The following is a 16,590-nucleotide window of genomic DNA, read 5'->3' on the forward strand; positions in this document are numbered from 1 at the left end:
ACCAACAAAACTGAAGCTTATTTAATCACAATTGTTTGAAATAATAACAATAACTTACAAAACAAATAATAGTATAGGATTGTTCCATGCTTTTTGACCCTTAGCTATATATGATTCACTGGCATGATTATGTAAATAGTGGTGATGTGGTGCAATAACTCCTGTTTGTTAGAAAGAGTGCACGCGAATGGCAGTGGAATGGAAGTTGCTTAGTAAAAGATAAGGGTTACCAAGTGAACCTTTGGGATAATGCATGTGGCAGCTATGGGCTGTACTTGTAGCTGACTGGCTGCTGCGTTTCTTCAAAGTGACCCAGCTAGTGAAGTCATTATGCTTTCCACTCTCTCAACGGGAGGTGGGGCTTTTTAGTGAAAACTTATTCTACCCCGCTGCACAAAGACCAGTGTGCAGTCGCAGTCTCCTCCAAGCTGTGAGTGCGCAGCGCCTGCACGTAGATCTCACCACTTTGGAACTTAAAGACCTTACATTGCATGAACCTACGTAGCTCCACTGCTGTGTTTTCTCAGCCGTGAACGACCCTTGGTGTGGCTTTAGCTGTGGCTGTTTCCCAGCACATAGCCGACTCCCGAAAACCGTCGGGACCAGTGAAGAGAGAAGCTGCGGGAGTGGTCTGGAAACTTTTGCCATCATGAGCACGCAAACGGTCAACCTTGATACCTACAGCCTGTCGCTGCTCACGGCCAAAGAGGACATCCTCAACCCCCGTTCATCGACCAACTGGTAATGCATAGGGCTTTGAACTAAATTGCATCTCCCTGCCGTAGCACAATCCTATGTGTTTGCATCATGACAGTATACCTCGACCTTATAATTGTGTGTTGCTATAACTTAAAAAAAAATAGAGGAAATGGAAGTATAACTCTCATTAACTTTCATGTTCTCCAGCTTGTTTTTTTTACTGAGTGAGTAGCCGTTCATACATGTCCAGGTTGACTGTTGCGTAAGCAGAGGCTTGATTTCAATTAATCCAATGAAGGATACGGAGGTGACGAACACAGGGACAGCACGCAGCCTGAACTATATTTAGGCTACGTCCAGCAAAGACACATGCATGAAGGCTGGTCTAAGTAGCACAGGGATGCAAGGACTTGGGTGTTGATGCGAGGTAGGTGTGTATCGCCGTCCTTTACGCACGCCAGGCGGCTGCCAATCGAACTGGGCTTTTGCGCTCCGTGACTTTGCTGTTCTCCCCCAGGAGCTGTAAAGGCTTCATTCTTTGTGCTGCAGTAGGCTCATGTTTCTGCTCATGTGCTGATCTCTGACAGGGGTTGTCTTTCAGGGAGAGGCTCTTTAATTTACCATACTACTTGGTAGCATGCATGAGTGGCCTACCATCCACATGACTAGCCAGTAATAATAGTAATTCAAATACATAACAGGTATTTAGGGACACAGTATTAAAGTCCAACTGTGCAGAGTGAACTTGAAACATGAATACAGAAACAGTATTCAGAATATAACTAGAGTAGCCTATAAGCAAATGCAAATACGTGTTTTTTTAACAGAAGAAATTTGACTTTCTGTTGTTAAACTTTGGTTACAGAAGATTCTTTAAAACATATCAACAAAATAAAATAATCTATCTGATTAATTCTGCTCTGACCCATGTCAGAGAGACCATGTCATGCTGTAACCTGACTACTAGACTCTTTGTTCATTCTGTCTTTTTGTACACAGGGTTTGGCTGGTCTGTAACTATGGTGACCTATACATCTTCTCCAAACAATAGCTCACATTCTCCAACTCTGTCTGCCTGTCTCAATGTCTTTCACCAATTTCCTCAACTATTATACTGTGTTTTTGACATCTCCACATTGTAATGACCTTAGCTATTAGTGCAGGGAGAATTACTATGACGCTGCTCTTTCCAAGTATCCACACTGGTTAAAGAGGACCTATTATACTACTTTTCTGGGGATTAATTTCTTGTTTTACACTGCTATAGAGCAACCTGACACGAATCACATCACAAAAAAACTATGTAGATTTTCGGGAAGCTCTTTCTCTTATTTTGGCGATCCAGCACGTCCTGTCAACACTTGAGTGTGTGTGCTTCGGCAATCTCCGCTCCCTCCGCCTGTGCATCGGCCATCTCCGCTACCCTCCCCCCCTCCTGCAAACCCCACTCCGTTGTGATTGGTTACCTTCCTTTCAGTGGCGGGAAGCGCGAGCATGGACCTATAAGGGCGCAAGGCAGACGCGAGGCAGACGCGAACAGGGAAGTGACAGCATTACCATACATGGAAACATCCGCGTGGTGACTTCACAAAGTTACATGCGACGTCACAAAGTTACAAAGGGTAGACCGCTTTGAACACGTGACTTCTCGACTGGCTAGAATAGTGTTTAGTGCTCGGCACAGACACCCCAGACAGTCAGCAGGGAATACGTCGAAATGCATGTAAGTCATTATTTGATAATTTAGTATGGTTAAGCATGACTATGAATCATCATAACAACGTTTATAGGTCATAAAAGTCAAAAAGCATCATAGGTCCTCTTTAAGTTATAGTTTAGGGAATTATTAGGCTAGGGAACAAGCACAATCATGTTCTCATGTGGAAGAAGAGGACTGATTCTGTCTATCTCTGTTTCATCAGCCTATGCCTCAGATCTCTCTCTGCCACAGGGTTTCCCTACCTAATTTGAAACCCTGCGGAGGAAGGTAGGCTACGTTTCTCCTAGCTTTCTTGACGTCGACGTTGATTTGAGGAACAGAGTTTTCACAACCTATGAGTTCACCTTGACAAGCTGAAATCTGACAGCTTCATGAGTTGAGCGGAAAGAAATTGTTGGCTCATTTTCCGCTCTTTTTTGCATTTGGCAAATATCTAAAAGTTCCCATGTTCAGTATCACTATAGAGGGTTTGTCACATGGCAACACCTCAGTGTTGATTCTTCACTGATCCAGCAGTTTTTCACATGAGAGAATTTCCCTAAAGTTTCAGCCAACTTCAGATCTGGATTTATTCTAACGGTCAAATCATTGCCGGTCGAAAACAATCAGACAAACTCTCTGTCTCAGTCTCACACACAGACACACACACAGACACACAGACACACACACACACACACACACGCACGCACGCACGCACGCACGCACGCACACACACACACACACACACACACACACACACACACACACACACACACACACACACATGGATTATTCCATCCACATAATGCACATGTTTGGATGTGCTTACAAGAGAAGTAAAAGAAAAAGAAAGATTGAGAGAAAGAAATCCCCCAGCATTCAATAAGCCCACTTATGACTAAATAACTCTGCAGTGACTGAATAGAGAGGTGGGTGTGGGACACAATGACGTCATGCTTCCCACTGTCAAACCACAGCAGACACCCACCTTGCATGTGGGTGTCTGTGTGTTTAAAGGGATTTAGTGAGCGTGCATGTGAGTCTGCATGTTAATATATTTGTTTCTGCCTGTGTCCATGCATCCTGCAGAGACTATTGAAGTGGGCCTGAGGGGCGTTGAGAAGCGCTGCGAGGGGTAGTAGGGATGTTTTGTTGAACGATCCCGCCCCCAACTGTGTGGCCTTGAGGTCCCTGTGTGTATTATCTAATGACCTTGTGTCCTGAATGGGAAACAGAGCCTTTGTGGGTGAGACTATGAAGTAAAGAGGAGCAGTTTCAATGCATTGCTGAATTCAGACCTCTCTGCTCAATTTATACAGCCTTGGAGGTTTCCCCTCGGTCGACCACTGAGGACCTCAAAGTGTCCAATCTGTATGGCTGGAAATGTGCGCTGTCTGCATGTGTTTTCTGTTTGTGTGCTCCGTGAGAGACATAAAGAAGGAGGAACAGTGAAAATGCGTGTTCCCAAGGACATTGTCTATCCCCTCCCAACAGGAAATACCTCTAATTCTTAGCAGCAGATATCATGATCTGTGCCCAGTTTACACCAAAAATAAATGATTCAAATTGCAGCTTTAAGTAAGGTCACTCTTGCTAATGCCGACAAGCAAGTCTTTCATTATAGCACAAACTACAAAAGAAAATAAATCCCGTCTTGTTTTTTTAAACACGGTAAAACAAATCTCAATCCGTGATTTGTTCTGTAGATTCTTCACGTTTTCATCTCAACCGATAACTGTAAACAAAAGCATCACAGCTATTTCAGCACCAGTTAAGTCAAGCGTGTAAAAAAGGGGGGACGATATCATTTTAGAAAAATGTTTACAGCTTTGTTTCCTTGCAAAGCATATCAGATGGGAATTCCTATTGAGATGTGGAACAGTTTGACCTCTATTCATGGCAGTTGGGTGTGGGATGTATCCAGACATCTGTAGGCCCCAGTGACTTTTTGTAACACACCCTCTTCATAGACTTCTCTCTTGCAGTCCACGCTTTGACAAAGTGTGCTGTGCTTGTGTTAAGTGTTTCACTATGTTCTCTCGCAGGGATTTTTTTTTTTACAGTCAGCAGGCAGTGACGCATAAAGTCAATAGCTAATTTCATTGTAGTAACAGAGGGATTCAGTTTAGACAGAGTATTCAGAGACTAGTCAAGCTTGTGTTCATTTATTCCGGGTTGAAAGTCCAGTTGTACGCTTAGGTCAGATACATATTTGATCAACCTACGTGAATGAAACGTGCAGTAGCCATATTTTCATGAAGTGAAACCAAATGCTTAGACAATGACTTTACAGAATATATTATTATAACATTGTAATGATAGAATGATAGAGGATATACTGTATGCACTAATATGAATGTTTCTAGATTGCTGAGTGAGACATACAAAGTTCATGGATCATGTTTTAGGGAGTGTTTTCTTTACTTGCCCACGTGTATTTGAAATGTATAAATGTATTTGACCAGGTTCAGACATTTCCTCATTGTGTAAGTGAACAAATTTCCTGAGAAGTTAAGAAATCTTGCTATTGGCACACACCATTCATGCGTGACCTTTGTTTTTAAATGGTAATGGTCATGTAATAACAGGTTTCAAGTTTCAGTTTTAGCATTGTTTTGAAATAGAAAAAACACCTCTCTTGGCACTTCGGTTATCGAAAGGGCTCCACTTTGTTTCAGTAACACCTTATAAAAGGTATCCAGGGTGTTGTTATTTTGGAGCTGTTAGATACCATTCCTCCAGTATTGTAATACAATAGGTAATTTCACCTACCGAACACAATAATTACCTGGATATAAATCGTTTTTTTTTCATGTCATGTGTCTTGTCTTTGATTTCAACACTGTGGGAAAATGAAGTCATCAATCTTACCCCTTGTCATTTAAAGACACATCACTCTATCCTCTCCTCTGCAGGCCTATGATCTCTTGTGAAAGGACTCTCTTGTGGATGATAAATGTAGGAGTCTTTATTTCGGCATAGGCCCGGGGTGTTAATGTTGCTGCTACTTGCCAGAATTTCCACAGGCTCATGCATGATTAATAAACACCTAAAGACTACCTGGGTATAACGTTACTTACGTGCAACCTGGAATACACCTGTGGGTGTGGGGGAAGATTTGCAGCGAGGAAGGTTAAGCCAGCGCAGGGCTGCCATTGTGTGGGGATGCTCATGATTAAGTGCTTCTGCTCGTCTAAAGGTGTTTAATGTTTCCTGACTCCAGAGGGTGATTTTAGGTGCAAATACAGCAAGTCTCTTCTCTTCTTTGCAAAGATATACAACCACATCATCTGCATCGTCACACTGGGAAGTTACCCGCTGCTGAACTTCCTTGACCATGTTCTGGTTTTTGTTCAGTTCCTTAAATAATGCCCCACCAGTTGGAAAATGAGACTGAATGAATGGCATATTAACAGTTGCTGTCGAACATGCGTTCTTGTATCATCTCTTCTAGCTTTGTAAAGGTTATCAAGGCTTTCTACGTTCAAACAAATCCTTCTGATCACATGTGTAGTCCCACACAAGGTAAACAAGCAGTCTGGTTGGTTTCCTCTGGCTGTTCAGGATATGGCTTCAAAGGCAGCACGCAGTGTTGTTATCAGGCTGAATGACGACAGGACATGTTTGATCGATTCTTGATATAAATAGCAGTAATGGGAAGACAAAGGGCGGCCTTACAATGGACCATTGCAAAGTCCTCTCTCTCTACCTCCCTCCCTGCTACTCACTCTGTCTTTCTCTGCTTCCTGTACAATATTTTGTAGTAGCTATCTGTGTACAATACAGATGCTAGATATTTAAAAAGAAAAACCTGATGGGGTTACAATTGGCAATTAACATCCAGCCATGTGCCATCTGTGGCATGCATACAAATGCTGGACAGGCCCAGTTGATTCAAAATCTGTATGATGAAGAGGGCAAGAGTCAAAGATATGTGACTTTGAAAGACGGTTTATCGTTTGGGCACAAATGGTAGGAGCTTCAGTAACCAAGACTGCTCAACTGGCTCGTGTTTCAACAGGAAAAGTGACTAAAGCGACATCTGTATTTAGTTCTATGGGAAAGACCTTATCCTAGAATGGCAAAATCCTTGGGAGTTGCCTCTTCCAGGAGGACAATCCCTGCATCCAAACAGGGCATGAAGGGTCACTGAATGGTTTGATGAGTAGGAAAATGAAAATGATTGAAATCATATGCTGTGACACCAGATTACAACCAAATTAAACACTTAATTATACAACACAGTGTTGTCAGGGCTCTCCACCATTATCCAATGCCAAGATGTATTGGAGCTGTTCTGGCTGCAATTGGTGGACCAATTTACTGCAACACATTATGTTGTTTTAGTTTTTAATTTGTCACCTGCCTTTAGACAGCTGTTGGTGTCCAAAGAAGCATGCACGGCTTATCACACTATTGCTGCTGTAAAAGAAAAAAAAAACTTGCAGCACCGGTTTTTCAGTTAAGTCAAATTATGCATGAGCCCTACAATCAAATATTGGAGCTGCCTTTTATACCATTTTGAGCACAGACTCATTTGGACTCATTCATTTGGAGTAATAAAACCCCTTAGGTCACAACAACACAATTTCAAACGGACAGACCAGAAGGGCTTTAATCCTCTGCTTGACATTGGGGCCCTTGAGCACTAAATTGACCAGAGTGGTACTTGGGGGATCAAGTGCCTATGGTGTGACATTAAGTCAAAACAGAAAAATAAAGTTCCATTAGGCAACAGATATGGGCTTTTAAAAAGCATTCCACCATAGTTTCCATTCAAGAGATCCAAGGTTTGCACCTGACAACAACACTGTATATGTTGTGCCTTCTGCAAAAGAGTACCTTGAGCCTACTGCTTGTGAGATCATCATGTCTGTGGGTGGCATGTTGAGGAAGATGACGGTTGTAATGGCTGGTTTATGTGTCTTTGTTTAGATGATGTTAGGGAATGATTCTGACAGTAATCACTAAACAACTGCTTACTACTCAGTTAAACATTGTTTAGATTCATCTAGGGTCTAACATGTAGCTCCAGGGTAATAGCAGGTCCCAGGCAAGATTAGACATGATTGCAGAAGGTTATACTGTATGTGTGTCTCTGTCTGTTTGGGTTTCTTAGCGTGCAACAGTTGGGTGCAAGACCACAAATTGTTGGTGTGTGGTTGTAATTGCCCCATGAAAGACGCAAAAGGTTGGTCATTAATGTTTCATGACTAGGTGCCATTGCAATACTGTTATTCCTATTGGTGTCAATTGTCTAGTGGGACCAAAATAACTTAACTATGTGTAACACAAAAAAGCTACTACTCTGAAGAAGACATTGTATGATATCCAGCAAGGGTGGCATTTTTTTAAGGTTATTGTTTTGGCATTTGCAATGCTTTATTTATAGTGCAGAGAAACAGAGATGAACTGGGGCAGAGAGGGGAAGGACATGCAGAGAACTGACCCCAAGCTGGATTTGGGTCTGCTGCGAGGACCTAGCCTCATGGAGTGGACAGTCTAACCACTACACCACTAGCGCCCCCGGAATCTCTTCTTTCATTGTAGATTGACATGAACAATAATCCCTTCCAGGATTGTTGTTCTCACACTTAGGCTGCAATATATGGACAACATGTCATATCCCAATATTTTTTGGCTGAATGGCAATATACAATATATATTGGGTCACATAACGTGAACGCTATTGAAGAAAAACGCAAGGATTTTCAATAGAAATATTCATATGAAATAGATTAAGCACTAAAATACCATTTCAAAAGGTGTGTCCTGTGTGTTCTGGACACACTGTGTCACATGATGTAGAAGCTATTTATTAATATATTTGTTATAAATAAATACATTAGACTTACACATTATAAATGGATTATTTTTATGGACATCATGACAGCAGAAAGTCTACACCCTCTTCCACTGCAGGCTAAAACACATTCTATTCTTACTGTACCTTGGTTAACACGATGATGGTGTTCTAAAAGATACAATAAAATTACACTTACATTTGATGAAGCACTAGCCTAATATGTAGCCCTTTGTAGTTTGCTTCATTTTAAGCTAATGTACAACATGATTGTTGCTGTTGGGGTTGTTCTGATTATTTTAGCGAAGCATAACATGGCCCAATATAAACAATATTGTCCAATCTTGTATCCCTATTGAGATTATATCTATACATCTCACATAACTGATATATCGTGCAGCCCTACCTAACACCTGACCTTCTATCAAATCCTCCCTCTGTCCGGTCAAATGCCTCAGAGCATTTGGCCTTAAACCAGATGCCCTCTGCACATTGTTTCCACTGGAAATCTTTCCGTTTATTGCCTACAGCCGTGAACACAACAAATACGTCATTGTTTCCCTTTGCAGTTCAAGATCGAGGCGGAGACGCTTTGCTGGAAAACATTGACTGTATCTTTGTGAAAACAGATGGATATTTCATGCAAATGCTATGAAATATGGAAGCTGGTTAGAGGTGAATTGTTTGTTTAATCTTACTAATGGGCCTTGAGTGTAGCAGACGGAGTGGGCTTTCCAAGGGTGTGTCAGATAGTTGTCTAAAAACATCTGTTACATAGTGTTCCTTCAAACATTGGCAGGAGGTCAAATTGTGTGTGTGTCTTAAGCCCAGCTGAGGCACTTTCAGGGGATGTCTGAGTAACAATATGATAGAAAAAAGGGGAAGATTTTTCTGCTGATGTTTAGGTGATATGGTTGCTGCACACCTTTCCGAAGATAGAAGCCAAAATCTTTGTACCAAAGTACATTGAAACTCATATACTGGTATTGAAGATATGAGATATACCTACCAATCTTAGCGTTGTTGCCATGTTTGGATTGCAAAGCACTGAAGCAGGAGATTGTTGTGACGGATAATGTTCTCTTGTGTTGCTTCCAAAGCCTCCAAAGTAGATCCAAACACTGCGGTCTAATGCTTGAGAATTAACTCATCGGAAAGATCAACTTAGAATCAGGACACATGAGGGTAGTCTTCTCCTAAAGAACCTTGTTGTAGATTTAACAGGTGTGTTACTATGCGTTGTTTCAAGAAATAAACCAAATATGTGGTATCTGGAAAACGGTCTTCTCAAAAATGGCGGGATTTGTTCTGAAGTCCATCTCTTCTTTTTGGCCTGAATGCATGTTTTGAGAGGAGTAAGAAGGGCTTGCTGAAATGCCTCGTCATGTTCAGTGATGTTAAGTGCTCGTCTTTTTGTGATTGTGCTGGGCACAGCAGCAGTGTCTTGACAGCCACACAACTTTTGTCGATATTAATTTGCTCTTAATTACACAGTAAATATCAGGACAACCCCCTCATTTCTTATTACCATAGCTGTCCTGACACTGTGAGATATCATCAGCTGTGTTTGCTGAGTTGCTTAAGCATTGCTCCCCTCTTCACCATGGATAGATTCATGGCGGTCTAAAGGTCACATTAGATGCAGGGCCTCGACCGGGGACTCCACTTTTCCCTATTCCTGTCTTGTTTGCACTTGCTGGTGGTGGGATTGGGTTGTGGGTGGGTGAGGAGAATTGAGGGGCTCCGTTGTCCTGACGACCCTGGTGAGAAAGTTAGGTTTGTTTGTTGAGATAGACTGAATGAGATGGGGGAGATGAGCGGAGAGGCACAGAGGAGGCTGTGAAGTTGGTGCAAATGAATGGCCGAGGGCGTAAGAGAAAAGAGAAGGAATTGCAGTAGGTAAGGACAAGTTCACCAGGGCGGCCTTCACACAAACTTGTTGAGAAGCAGAATCAGTGAAGGATTGAAGTTGGGTAGTGGGAGGGGTTGGGGGAGGAGGAGGGGGGGGGGGGGGGGGGGCGACAGAGCTGAGAAAAGGGAAAGATGAGAAGACAGGTGGAGGGTTTGAAGAGGAATGAGAGAAAGATCAAAGCTTTAAGGGAGGCAGCCAAATGAGTTCTAAGTGGATGTGTGTTACTTGAGAGAGTTTGCTTTGTTTAACGGAAGGAAATGGTTCAAGATAAGATGCCATCATGCTTTTAATAGTCCCATAATAACAGTGATATACAGGAGGCTTTCCTATGTGTGTGTGTGTGTGTGTGTGTGGGTGTGCAGCATGGTGGGACAACATGCACAGGAAATGCCAGAATGATCCCGGCGGACCACAGACTTTTGAAGGGTTTATCTCCTCTCCTCTCCTCTCCTCTCCTCTCCTCTCCTCTCCTCTCCTCTCCTCTCCTCTCCTCTCCTCTCCTCTCCTCTCCTCTCCTCTCCTCTCCTCTCCTCTCCTCTCCTCTCCCCATGTCAGGTACATATATAGGAAAAATCTTGTTCCCATCCATTCCCCTATAGCTGTCTGAACATACCTCCCTGTAAGAGAAATGTACCCCATGAGGACCAATGACAATTCTCCTGTAATACTTTCTTCAAGACACTTGCCCTCATTAACCAGATACTCCTCTGTCCCCCTTCGAAACCTCTTATAAAGCGCGGCTGTTCCCCATCATATGCCATTGTAAAATGTGCCCCTTTTAGCCTACCGATTTATGTCCCCTGGTGGTTTTCATCATTTCCCCCAGTGTGAACTAAGTTCTTTGAGTGACTTTTTTTCCAACCTAAATATACCTCTCCCTCTGTTACACCCCCTAAATGTGCCCCATCACTCTTACGTGCACACTCACTTTTCTTAACAAGCACGGAAATTGCTTACCTTGGCTGCATGTTGGAGTTAAGAAATATGTTTGTTTCACTGCACAGCATGAGTACAACACTGAGTTGCCCAACTATTCAGCTGTCCAAGGTTTACATTCTGTCTTAAGACAAAATATGGCGAAACAGACACTCACACGCACGCACACACACACACACACACACACACACACCTACACTGACGCACAGGCATTACTTGCTCCTTTAGATTACATTACACAGATAAATGCGTTAGCTAAGTAATTAGCAGGTGTGCAGCTCCATTTTCACAGTGACTGGCTAACGTTATCAACAGATTAACTCATGGCTGTAACAGGAGCCCGACTGTTGTCATTGCAATCCAACCGCTGCACGCACGGCCACACAGTTCATCACCCCACGACAGTGTTCACTACCGATCAGCCGTGGCAAGCTTGTTCTTTTAGGACATTTCAAACTGACAATGTGCGACACAGCTGCATGCCTCTTGTCCCTTCTTTGTCCGTCCCCCGCTCTTTTCCATCTGCCTCAACACGGAGGAGGCTGTTTTCTCTCACTGGTCCTTGGCAGCACTTTAATTACTTATTTGTTTAGTTTGTCATATTCTAAACTTCTCTGGCTCCTTGTTTTGCTGAGAACAGACATTTTCCTCCCTCCCCTCCTTCTGTCAGCATTCCATCCTGTGAGTCCCTCCCCCTTCTCCCTCTGCCCCTCAGCCCCTCACTGACTGATATTGTGTGAACTCTGTTGATTTACATTTTGAGCGTTCCTATATTTCATCCACCTACATTTCTCTTATAATTCTGTTCTCAGTTGCCTCTGTCATTTCTCCAACTATTTAACCATTCTCTCCCTGGCCAAATAGTTTCAGCGGCCTGTAATAGTCTCCAGGGGATTGTGATCATGTGTCCTCCTCCCAGTCAAACACTATACAGATCAGTCAGTGGGTTACTCAGTGGGTGGATCTGAGCAAGTCAACTTGGCTGTCATTCAAAGGGGGGTTAAATGATTTATCATCAGTATTAGCATTACTACACCATGATCGAGCAAAGCTATACTACAATATCCATGCAATGTATGAAGTGATAATTGGAAAACTGACTTTGTATTTGTTTCAGTATTACAAGACACTGAGGAAGGACACTTTAGGGGAACAACAACAGGAAACAGTTGTGGCTTTTACCTAACCTGTGGTCAAGTTTGTTCACTTCAAAATGATTAACCATCCTGCAGTTTCTAAAGATCTTGTGACATGCAAATTAAGCTGTGTTTTTGCATGACTTTGTTTGCACTTGAGTCACTGGGAGCCCTGCCGGTTTATTTGTTTAGAAATAAAAACGGGCAGGTAATGAGTAATACTGTACTGTTGTAGCTTCAGGCAGTGCCATCAGGCAGTGCCATGGTTCTTACTAAAAGTACGTCAACATATTGTTGATATGGATTCATGTTTAACCCAACAGTTTTGGGTTGATCTGAATTGCCAGACCATAAGGTAAAGCTTTTCAACAAGGTCTCTGTGTATCGTCAGTAAACGTTTCACTGAACTATTGAAGGTTTTTACAGGTGTATTGTTCCTGGTATCCTTGTTTAATGTGAAGCAATGACTGAATCAAACTCTTTGTTTGTGGGAGTTAAGTGTGTGTGTGTGTGTGTGTGTGTGTGTGTTTGTCCAGAAATATAACCTAAGTCTGTTTGGCACAGTGCTGTTGATTGGAACCTGGCATGGTTTGGTTAATTGGATCGAGGTTTCTGTGTTAGGCACCACCGACACATCATAAGTTATAACCCAAATGCATTTGAGTATTTGCCAGCGGATAACATAAGGCCTCTACCAGAGTCAGCTTTTCTGCTGACATAATGATGCAAATGGAATAGACCGCTAATACAGTACATTATATCTTTTGAGTTGACACTGGCATTCTCATGGGACCATTACTTGAATCCCATCTCATTGGGGTGGGGCTATTACAAATGTTATTCAGTTGAAATGACAGCAAAGGGATATTAAACCACTAACACATACAGTACCGCCTGAGGATGTTTGGCTTGTTTATACATGACTTCACCACACATCATTAATGGGATCCACAAACATCCCTTAAGCAGTCGCCTTTGTCTTCTGTCTGTTACTTGCCTTTATCAGCACATCAGCATTTCATTTCTCTCCAATGAGCAATAGATTCAAATGTAAACTACATTTTTCTATTTATATAAATTACCAATATACATTTCATTTTTGACTATTAGTGTACTAAAAACATAGTGTCATTTTATGTTGACCTGTGGTAGTCTTTGGTGCCGTGCTTCTATCCCCTCCTGCTCAGACACTATTAAGGGGCCCTGCTGTTAGGTCTTTGGGGATTACAATGGTTACAGCCCACTCTGCAGGGCACCTGACTGAATCTTTTAGCAGCAAGCCATGAGTATGAGGACTAAAAAAAAAAGTCATCTTCCCGTGCTTTTCGTCCTTCTTTGCTTTCTTTGGAACTTTCCTTACCTGCTGTACCAGATACACTGTCCCATCCCTTGTCTCCTTTACTCTCGCTTAACTCAGTCTCTGTTTTGCTTTCTGGCACTCTTTCCACAAGTGGATCTGGGTCAGCTGTTGTGGGATATTTAGTAAGCACGATAAACGTGTTCACATAAACACCATCCCTCAGCAGTAGTCTACATCATTTTGACTCTACGTTTCATCACCTCATGAGGGGCCCAAGAGAAGAGAAAGAAAAAAACACTGAGAGTAAGGCTACTGGGGATGTTGGGACATATTTCATGCCATGTGCAGTTGCTTTTTTTAGTTTTCATTTTTAACCATGAACAATAAAAAAACTAATTTATATAGATTGTGTGTGCTCCCTAGAAACATCTTTCACCATATCTATCACCACAATTCAAACGTGTCTGTGGTCAGTAATGCATCCCCTTTGAGCACACTTTACCACTCTGTAGGCCTCCACACACTATAGACAAATCTATTGTCAATCTCTCTCTCACTGTATTCTCCTTCTTCTTTGTGGCATTAGTGCTTCATCGGTCTCCTATTCCGTCACTTCCTCTCTCTTTACTCACATTTCTCAACCTCTTGCTCATAAACTTCCACATGTGTGTGCAGTCCAGACGGACCATGGAATGCGTGTACCAGTGGGGTCGCCGCGTGAACACACTATATGAGTAACACGCCGGACAAGGGGGGGGAGGGGAGGGGGGGGTGGAAATGACTTTTTCAGCAGTGGTCTGGCTGGATTTGTTTTGCCCATGTTTGGCGAGAGGAAATGAGCGCTGTGTGCTATGGGGATGTCTCTTAAGTTCCCCCCTCCCCACATCCAACACAGACAGAGGGGTAGACAGAGAGACAGGCTAAAAATAGCACACAGAGCCCAGGTCAGCTTTGAGAAGAAGTTGGGGGGGCTGTGGGGGGATGGGGAGAAAGAAAAACATATGATGTAAAAATGAAATGAAACCGAAAGAAGCGCGTGGAAAAAGCAAAAGTGATGAAAAATGCAGAATATGATTGTGAAATAAGCATACAAAAGATGTCAGAAATCACAGGACTTGACAACATGCCTTACATGAGATTTGAGGTTGGACCACTGGGGATGCTTGTGCAATATGTGGAAGAGTGGTAAAAAAAAGAAGCAGGAGAATGAACTGATGGAGAGTGAAGGAATTCTGGTGGGAGCGCTCAGCCCTGTCATCCATTTTCTCGTATCTTTGTCCTGGTGCGCAGTTTATCATATCGCGACAGCGTGCATAACCGCAAATCTCTCATATCTCCCCCGCTGGCAGGGACGGAATGAATAAACGACCCATGAGCCGACAAGATCTCCCTGTCAGAGAGACACAGAGCGTAGGAATTGTGTAGCCGAGGGGGGAATCAGGATGAGATATTGTTCTGCTACGGGATTTAAAGTATGAGGGAAAGAATTATGTTTGGTATAGGAGACGGGGGTCAGAATAATGAATTTTGAGATGTAATGATGGTGGAATATCAACAGAACATATATGGAGAGAGTTGGAATGGGAGGATGGAACAGGGAATATGAGAAATGGTTATTGGTTCTGGGGCCCAAAAAAATATATGCCCATAAGTGCATCGGATGAGAGGACAAGGGGGGAAAAAGAATCTACCCAAGTCTTTAGAAATTGCAATACAAGAAGAAGTGTGTTCAAGTATTTCCATCATATAACCACAATGCAATGGATCATAGTTTAGCCTGGTGGAGTGAAATGCCTATGAAAACAAAGCCTTCTCCAGCACAGCTCACCATCTGCTTCTGTTATGTTCTTCTTGAAAGGATACAGTGTTGCATGTTTGAAGGTATGACACAGGCTCTCATGGTCCAAAACAAACCATCCCTATTGTTACTGGCTCAAGCTTACAGTATACTTGCGTGTGCATGTGCTGGTGTGTGAGTGCAAGCCAGTGTTTATGTACTGTATGGATGTCTTTGTCTATATATACTTTCAGATGAATAGCCGTTCATGCATTTCATAGCTGCACTGAGCGGCTGGCTGTTGTAATGGTGCACGGATTTAGTTTTTTTCATTGTTAAAAGTTGATATAGTTTTGGATTATGCCATCATTGTTTTTTTGTTTTTTTTCTTAGCCTCACCCTCTCCCCCCTTTCATACAACTTCACTCCCCTTAATAATGGCCTCTTTTCCTACATTTTTAAATGTCTCCTCACCCCTCTTCTTTGTCTTTTCTTTTCTTTTCTTTTCTTTTCTTCTCCACCCTCTGTCCCTCCCTCTCTCAGCGCTGAGGTCATAGCTGGCTGAGTTTGGAGGTGGGCTGGAGTACAGACACAAGAGAGTCTGTTTTTCTCATCAGTCGGTGTAGTTCTCCTAAACCTACAAGTGTGAAGGAATGGGGGTTTATCTGCCCTGTTCGTTAGGAAAGACATTTCGACTACTAATGCTGCTGCTACATCGACTGCTTTGCAGCAACAAGGCTAGTCAACTGGTGCAGACAAAGAAAGAGAGGGAGATATATATATATATATATATATATATATATATATATATATATATAGAGAGAGAGAGAGAGAGAGAGAGAGAGAGAGAGAAGGACATCCAATTGGCTTACTTGTGTTTTGTGGCATAGTACCTTGGGTCAGCTAGAGAATGATTGCTGAACTATTTTGGATTCATTGTCTTGCCCAAGGACACTTCAGCAGGGTATACACGTTTGTAATGTGAACTTGGATCTTATCCTTCTGTGTGATAAATATAGATGGCGGATCGTCCCTCTACACTCACTATGCCACAACGCTGGCATATCCAGATTATCAATCAGTGCTTGACCACAGGGGTTGACATGGTATCCTCTGTTACATGTAATAGCAGCGTAGTAGTATCACTGTTTTAAAAAAAAACATGTACTATCCAGAACTAATAACTTGTAAAGGCCAAAGATAACCCACCCATATTATGTCAGCAACAAGGATTTTTGTTTTGTCAGCAGCATTTCATTTCAATTCCAACCATGTAGATAAGCATTTGAATGTAGACAAGTCCATAAAATGAGACGTGTATACAAATA

The 16,590-nt window shown here is 42.5% G+C and overlaps 1 protein-coding gene across 2 annotated transcripts in view; it reads left to right on the forward strand.

Moving 5' to 3' along the window:
• The first annotated feature begins 408 nt into the window (after positions 1-408).
• Positions 409-16,590, forward strand: part of LOC307263184 (uncharacterized protein) — a 30,662-nt gene continuing 14,480 nt past the window's right edge. For both annotated transcript variants that reach the window (XM_080044261.1, XM_080044262.1), the window contains exon 1: positions 409-741. In XM_080044261.1, the coding sequence (XP_079900387.1) occupies positions 650-741 (92 nt within the window). In that variant the 5' untranslated portion in view covers positions 409-649. The remainder of the gene's footprint in view (positions 742-16,590) is intronic.

The sequence above is a fragment of the Ammodytes marinus genome (assembly GCF_949987685.1).
Source record: "Ammodytes marinus genome assembly, chromosome: 2".
NCBI lineage: Eukaryota > Metazoa > Chordata > Actinopteri > Uranoscopiformes > Ammodytidae > Ammodytes > Ammodytes marinus.